The sequence below is a fragment of the Pundamilia nyererei genome, unplaced genomic scaffold (genome assembly GCF_000239375.1).
Source record: "Pundamilia nyererei isolate P.nyererei 1_Seehausen unplaced genomic scaffold, PunNye1.0 scaffold00443, whole genome shotgun sequence".
Classification (NCBI taxonomy): domain Eukaryota; kingdom Metazoa; phylum Chordata; class Actinopteri; order Cichliformes; family Cichlidae; genus Pundamilia; species Pundamilia nyererei.
Window position 1 is genome coordinate 14,080 of NW_005187844.1, and position 8,460 is coordinate 22,539.

At 37.4% G+C, this 8,460-nt stretch overlaps 1 protein-coding gene across 1 annotated transcript; it reads right to left on the bottom strand.

Moving 5' to 3' along the window:
- Positions 1-685: 685 nt before the first annotated feature.
- LOC102206666 (extracellular calcium-sensing receptor-like) lies at positions 686-4,557 on the bottom strand. The gene is made up of 9 exons (XM_013916053.1): positions 4,358-4,557; positions 3,849-4,143; positions 3,660-3,746; positions 3,309-3,578; positions 2,886-3,095; positions 2,518-2,793; positions 1,930-2,157; positions 1,720-1,843; positions 686-1,596 (listed from the first exon to the last, which is right to left on the bottom strand). The coding sequence occupies exons 1-9, from the start codon at positions 4,525-4,527 to the stop codon at positions 686-688; spliced, it is 2,571 nt and encodes an 856-aa protein (XP_013771507.1). The 5' UTR covers positions 4,528-4,557.
- Between the last annotated feature and the right edge of the window lie 3,903 nt (positions 4,558-8,460).

The following is an 8,460-nucleotide window of genomic DNA, read 5'->3' on the forward strand; positions in this document are numbered from 1 at the left end:
AATATGCAGACACTTCTAAACCTCACGTCTGTGAAAAATGAGATAATGATGCGTAATGCGTACAATAAAAAAAAAATGCTTTTGCTTCTAACCCCATGAAAGTCCATGCTTAACATTCTCCAAAATCCTATATGTTTACAGAAGATTCTATCCCATCCTTCTGTCTGAAACAGCCACTATATTTACAGTACCGTCATTCAGAATATGCGAATAATGTGTGATTAAAAACAGGTCAGTCCCATTTATCAGTTCATTCACACTTATATTTTTTGACAACTTCGTGCACTCACTCTAAGCTTAACCTACATAACATGACAATAGTACACTATTTTAAGCCTTATTTATTTTTGTTTATGGATTTTTTTGGTACAAATTTTATATTTTATCTGTGAATGTGGTTTGACAATGTGTGCTTTTTCCAACAAATATCCCCAGTAGAAAGCAAGACTGAAAAAAAGAGAGAGACAAAGGCTGCCACAATTTATCTAAATACCTAATGCTGAATGCCTATTGTTTCAACTATAATGATAAAAAAATCCATTTGTTACTACTAACACCCACCCCTCAAAGAAAAAAGAGAAAAACATGTTTCTACTGCATCCTATTCCACGTGTCATAACTACTGGAGTTTCTCTTCTTTCTAATATACTTTAAAGCTGCTTGTCTAGTCTATGTGGAAAAATAATTAAGACTCACTGCCACGACCCATTATAGACTTTTTTGTGTTCAATACGGGTCTCATTATTATTATGTAACATTTGGGTCCAAACAGTGTGATCAAGAGTCCAAAACTTGAGGCCAGGATAGCAAATACCTCCACTGCATCTGCATAATTTCCTGGTGAGCTGATATAGACAGGAACAAAGGCCACCCACACAGCACAGAAGATCAGCATGCTGAATGTGATGAGCTTGGCCTCATTAAAACTATCAGGGAGGTTCCTTGCCAGGAATGCAATTAGAAAACTGAGGAAAGCTAGAACACCAATATAACCCAATAACACTGCAAAACCCACAGCTGACCCAAATGCACACTCATAAACAATCTTATCATTTTGGTATTGGGTGTTTTTATGTGGAGTTGGAGAAGCAGAAACAAGCCAGGTAGTGCAGATGGCTGCTTGAATAGATGTAAGGCACAGAACTGTTCCTCTCTGCTGCATAGCACCAAACCACTTCAGACTGGTTACCCCTCCTGGCTTGGAGGCTTTGAAAACAGCCAGAACAACCATGGTTTTTACCAGGATGCATGAGACACACAGCACAAAGCTGATACCAAATGCTGCATGTCTGAGTTGGCATGTCCACAGCCTGGGTCGCCCAATGAACAGCAGTGAACACAGGAAACATAACTTAAGTGACAGCAATAGCTGGAAACTAAGTTCCGAATTGTTGGCAAGTACTATAGGTGTTCTGCGATGGAAGAAAAAGATCCCTATAACAACAGCACATATATTTGTTCCCAGCAAAGAGGTTGCTGTTAAACAAAATCCCAGAGGCTCATCGTAGGAGAGAAACTCTGTCTTCTTTGGAACACAGTAGTCACGCTGGGGGTTTGACCAAAAATCCTCTGGACAACTGGTGCATTCCAAGGAGTCTGGCAAAAGGAGAAAGATGAAGAAAGCGGAAGATGGAGAACTGCATATTATATTTAATGAAAATGAAATTCAATATGTCATGCTGATAGATTAAAAAAAAAAAAACGAAATAAAAGACTTACTGCCTTTGTTATTGATTTTTCCCTCAGAACAAGGGATGCAGTCAAAACAGCATTTAGGTTCCCCCTTCCTTCTCACCATGTGGGTACCAGGTGGACAGCTCTCACTGCATACCGATTGAACTGGCTGTTGCACAAAAATAAATATTTCCTAGCAGAATGACATTAACTGTAAATGTGACAAAAGGTAAAGTCTGAAAAGCCATGTGTAACCTTTTTGGAATTAAAGTTCCAGAAGATTTTGTCTTCATCAAGTAGGATTTCTTCACCTTTGAAAGCTGACCCCTTAACCTCACCCACATTATGAACTTCAGTGCTTCCATCAGGGAGCCACAACCAGTTCATCACATCGTAAATTGGCACAACATCACCATTTTTATCAAATGACACTTGATCACCGAATGGAGTGGTGAAGTTTACCCTTTCCAAGTAATAAAGAAGCTGTTAAAAAGTAATATATAAGAAATTAATTTCACAGTGCAGGCAGTGGCACCCACTATCCAATAACCAAATTAAATCTAACGCTTACTATACCTGTACATATTAAAGGCATTAAAATCGAGTTCTAAATTAAACAGGAACATCTCCAATTGTGCCATATATATGCATACTAGTTAATGTGCTCTAATATAAATATATTAAACACTACTTTTCCTTAATATGAAAAAATCATTTAGCTCTCTTCAGCTCATTTCAACTTGTTGAATTGTTGTTGTTTTCTTATCCAATAGGATAAATTTTGTTCTGAAAGTAATTATAGAATAAATGATTTATTCAGATGAAGATAAATTAATAACGCACCTCCCATGGCTCAAGTGATTGCAGAGTGCCACAGCTGTGCCCACTGAAAGGCCCTCTTCCTGGCTTGCATCGCAGCATGTCATCAAGGGAATATGCCAGGGCATAAACAGCTTTGTATACATTGTACTCAGGCCGGAGGTTGGAAATGTCCAAGAACTCAGTGTTCAAATTTTCTAGATCTTCCTGTCCAGTGCATAGTGCACCTCCACCTTCCAGCCAACCTGCTGGAGCTGGAGCAAATCTACACTGAAATGTAAATTCCCAAAACTCATTCACCTGAAACACATTATTGGAAAATGTTTATTTTGTGTTTTGTTTTAATATAGACAAGAAAAATTTGTTGCAGCTAGTAAATTTCAAACTTTCACCATGCTATTTCCATAGTTAGTATTGTGATGTAGGTCAGGACGTATTTTTAATAGGAATTCCCTGAGCCCTGTTATTTCTCCTCGACGAATAGCAATGCCCAATGTACCACACAGGTATGGCATGAACTTAGTTGTTTGAAGCACAGCAGCTGTTGCTGTCCAACCTTCACTGGCCAACCACTGTAGACCTGTTACATTCTGCTTGGCTACCTGTGCATTTTATTTAACCAAATGTAAAAAGTGATCATTTAACAACTACTTTGGTGACATTTTCATGTTACTGAAGCATTTTGTCATGTTAAAATGTATTTTATATCATTTGTTTTCTGCATTCATTCAAATAAAAATTTAATACATCGTTTACACTGAGTAGAAATGCATAGTTTTATACCAAGAAACAATCAAATTCTTTTAAAACTGCACCTCTTCTATAAGGTTTATCATGTGACTCTCATGTGCAAATGCAATGACCACACGAGCTGTTGATTTTTTCATCACATTCACAATCCTCCTGAGTTCATCAGTGTCTTTGTCCCAAGGTAAAACCTCAATGTAGGCAAGGCAACCTTCTCCAGACACACTCAGCTCAGATTGTAAGGATCTGGCTGCATGAAGTCCATAATCATCATCAGTGATGAGCAGACCTGCCCAAGTCCAGCCAAAATATTTTAGAATCTGAATCATTGCACGTACCTAAGTGAGAACAGATTAAAACATGAGTGCTGCTCATCAGCTGCTGTTGACTTTTTGTATTTGTCCAGATTGATTTTTAACCTGGAAAGCATCACTTGGGATCGTCCTAAAGAAGGATGGATACTTTTGACGGTCACTCAAACAGGAACATGTGGCAAAATAACTCACCTGTGAAAAACAGACAATATGTTGTACATTATTTTCACATTAAATTTACAATTACAGGATTATAAACAAAAATGACATTTTATGGTTAAACTGATAACTTACCATGGGTACTCTGTACAAACCTAAGATGCTGGAGATAGCAATAGAACGTGTAGAGGAAGAATCACCCACAATCCCTACAACTGGAGGATTTCCAACACATGTACTGTGTAATATAATCTGTTCTTCTTGACCACTGACTAATGAAAATGCTCCACGGAATCCAATTCCAAGTTCAACGCAATTATCATAAAGAGTGTATCCCAACGTCACATTAGGTAGCAAGCTGGAGTTGTTGTTGATCTCATCAATTGCAAAAGCCATGGTTTGTGCTTGCCTAAACCCCTGAACATAGAAACTAATTTAAAAAAAAACAATTAAGGAAACTGAATAACAATAATTAAAGGGATATTTTAATGAAAAAATAACCAAGAAGCTTCATTCAACATCCATTTTTCTTAGCTTTGCTAATCAGCAAAGTATATTTATTTTAGATATGACAGTTACATTCATACTAGCATTAAGTTTGTCCCGTTTCTCTCTTTTTTCTGTTGTTTCCTTATCATATTTACCCGTGGCAAGAAGGTTGTTGTGGCTGTGAGGTAAAAGACAGGTCAGGAATGCTTGAGAAAAAGTGGACTGGAAACAGTCCACCCAGGATGACATCTCCACTCTTCTGCATTCTGTTTAGATTAAATTGTCCCTGAAGCTGACACGAAGAGGGAAACAGAGAAGAGGACATAGCATAAGAAAAGTAGGAATACAGCAAAATGGACAAGGACAAATTGCTTAGTAAAAATGAGCTCATGACAGCTTTCAGATTTTCTGACCCTGATCATTTCATTTTATTGCTTTGCCATTCCCTTTTATTTACATGCTGTGTTGATGAATCTTGGACACCACCCTTCAGCAAAAAAACAAGGAGAATGGGCAGGGCTTAAAATACACCTCATCAGATATTGCTTTTGTATCCAGGCATATTAAGGTAACACTGTGAGTATATTACTTATCAAGATGACCTCAAGCTCACAAAAACAACATATTTTTGTCTATCTTTTAAGTTTGGTTGCATATTATTGTATTTTTCAACAGTTATAATAGAATAATGAATGTTCTTGCATTCTTCTTCAGTCTCAACAGGCAATGTTAAAAAAAATTCCAGCCCAAATTTGAATTGTCTTTTACTGTAAAACTGTCATTATCTGAATATTTTTGGTGTGTTTTTAATCATTATTAATATTTTTAATATCACACTAAATGGACTTCAGTGTTAAATTTGAAATGAACCAGTAATTGTATGAAGGCTTATGTACACCATTGAGCCCTGCTCTCAATAACACACATAGATGTAGCAAACATTTTAGCGCCATCTTCTGCCAATAGGGAATGTAACGTCACTCGGTTGATTGGTTGGTTGTGGTCAATAGACATTAGTTTATTTTAGCTAACCAGTAACCTGTTAGCTGTAATGTTCATATACTGTCCTCACTAAAGTTTGTTGCAGGCAACGTAATTTCAGCTATACAGCTAGCTTAACAATCTTTATTGCCAGCACTTCATCCTCCAAGAAACAGGCTGCTTGTTGTGTTTGGCAGGATTTAATGATGAAAATAAATTCTCTCTCTCTCTTTTTTGTAAAACTGTACAAAGAAATGGAATACAAAATACACAATGAAGACATGTTCCATTACACTGGGAGAATAACATTGCTCTAGTGAAAAACACAAAACCACAGATAAAGCATCTGCTGACAAAATACAAGCATCTACCTGCCTCCATATGATTTAACTCAAAACAGTGTCAAAACTTACTAATACACATTAAATGTATAGGAACTTACGGATGAAGCTGATATTGTGGACTTTAACACGAGGATTGCAGAGATTGCCATCAGATTACAAATGCTGTCACTGCAGCAGCTAAAGAGCACACTACTTCCTGTATACCACTTCCTCTACAAAAAAGACATTCTGCTTAGTTACCACTAGGTGGTAGTAACACTTCTTAAACAACTATAATATGTCCGTTCCATGACAATTCAGTTTTGTAAAGCACTTTATAAATCAGGAGGAGAGGCATTTTGAGTCAGGTGACAGTGGTTTACCGAGCAGACAAGCTGTAGTCAGAAATTTTTTTTTTTTCATTCGGTCTCCAAAAAGTGTGGCATCTCTTTCATGGAATCTCCTATTTTTCATGTAGACTTGCTGATGGGATTCCTGATTGTGCTTCTGTAAGAAAGTTATGTTTGTGGTTTGATTCACATGTAATAATCTGTTATGTTGTTAACTCTTAGGATGTGATTGAGAAGAGGGAAACTATTTTATTGCACAAAATAGCACTGATTGCATCAGCTGATTGCGCCACTTGGTATAATCAGCCAAACACGGAAAAATAAGAGTTTCTGACTCCAGCTTGTCAGTCCAGTGAATCACCTGTCACCTGACTCAAGCAGACTCTCCTCCACTACACTCAGTCCTCATTTCTAAAGTGGTTTACAAACTAGAACATTATAGCCAACAGCTGGATTTTGTTTCAGTGCAGCTAGCCAAACAGCTAGCCAAACAACAAAGAGCCAATTACTGCTAAAGACACACTGACAGTCGACAGTATATCCGTGATTTCTTACTGAGTGACAAAATGTCACAATGTGAACAGAACAGACTTTCTTCCCATCATTCTGGTGGAAGGTGGTTTTTGGTTTTATCTGTTCAAATATTATTTTAAGAACTACATGGACTCTCAGATGTTTTCTGCCCGAGTTTTATCTGGCCTCCCTGCTCTTTCAATTCAATTCAATTTTATTTATATAGCGCCAAATCACAACAACAGTCGCCTCAAGGTGTTTTATGTTACAATACAATACAATACAACTTTATTTGTATACCTCGTTTAAAAGACCAGCGGTACACCAAAGTGCTTTACAATAAAAACAGGAAAATTAAGACAATAAATAAAAGACTATTAACGAAGTACCACATATGTCATCAGGTTAAGGGCACTAATTATGCAGCAATAAAAGGGAATATAAGAACAAAGTTACTAAGAACAGATATAGCTAAAAGATAAAATACATAAATAAGAAATTGAACCAAATATAAAATAGGGACACTAACTAGATGGAAAAGCTATGTTGAATAAATGAGTTTTTAAACGGGATTTAAAAGATAAAACGGAGTCTGACGCACGGATAGCGATAGGAAGGTTGTTCCACAGATTCGGTGCAACCAGGGCAAAAAGCACGGTCACCCCTAGATTTAAGTCTAGATCTAGGGCTCGCCCAGAGACATATAGACTAAGAAGATCGACAAGATAACGAGGGGCTAAATTTTTTTATTTTATTTATTATTTATAATTTTAAAGGTGAGCAACAATATTTTAAATTCAATGCGATATTTTATGGGTAACCAATGCAACTCAATAAGAACTGGGGTGATGGAGGCATACTTTCTAGTGCCAGTCAGAAGGCGAGCCGCAGCATTCTGGACAAGCTGAAGTCTGTGAAGGAGAGCGGAGTGAAGACCAAAGTAGAGGGAATTACAATAATCCAATCTAGAAGTCACAAAAGCATGAATGAGCTTTACAAGATCTTTATGAGGGACATAGTGCTTAGCCTTAGCAATAAGGCGCAGTTGGTAAAAGCTAGATTTGATTACTGAAGACACTTCTTTGTTAAATTTGAAAGAGCTGTCCACCAGGACACCTAGGTCACTAACTGAGTCAGAGAAAGAAGTGGCAAAGGAACCAAAGGTATCAGCTGATAGGCCCCTAGGGATATGGTTGCCAAACACCACAATCTCTGTTTTCTTTTCATTCAGAATAAGGGAATTGTTTGAAAGCCATTCTCTGACTTCTCTCATGCACTCGAGGTCATCATCATGTTGTTATCATCTAATTGAAAATAAATCTGTATATCATTGGCATAGAGGTGATAAGAAATGTTATATTTTTTTTCATAGATGAAGCCTAGGGGGAGCATATGTAATGAGAATAACATTGGGCCAAGCACAGAGCCTTGGGGCACACAACAGCATAAGGATGCAGTTGAGGAAGAATAAGTACCCAAGGTAACGGAGAAAGACCTGTTCAAAAGGTATGATTTGAACCAATTAGGGCTTCACCCCGAATGCCTACAGTGCATTCTAACCTTGTTAATAAAATATTATGGTCAACCATGTCAAAGGCTGAGGACAAATCCAATAAGACTAACACAGCAGAATGCCCTGAATCAGTAATTAAGAGAAGATCATTAAGGACTCTCAGGAAAGCTGTTTCAGTGCTGTGGCGTGGTTTAAAACCAGTTTGAAATTTATCACAGATGTCATGCGCATCCAGGTAAGCCTGGAGTTGCGAAAGAACTATTTTCTCTAGGATTTTGGAAAGGAACGGAAGTTTGGATATCGGCCTATAATTAACGAGATAACAATGATCAAGACACCTTTTTTTAAGAACAGGTTGCACTATAGCATGTTAAAAACAGAGGGAACATAGCCAGAAGACAATGATAAGTTCATTAAAAACAGAATACTGGGCCCAATTACATCAATGCCATCATTCACAATGCAAGACGGAAGGGGTGCATATGCAGAACTAGTAATTTTCAGTTGCTTGACAATTTGCTTAAGTGTACAGAGTGACACTGGCTCAAACTGACGAAAAGTTGAAGCACATTCTGCAG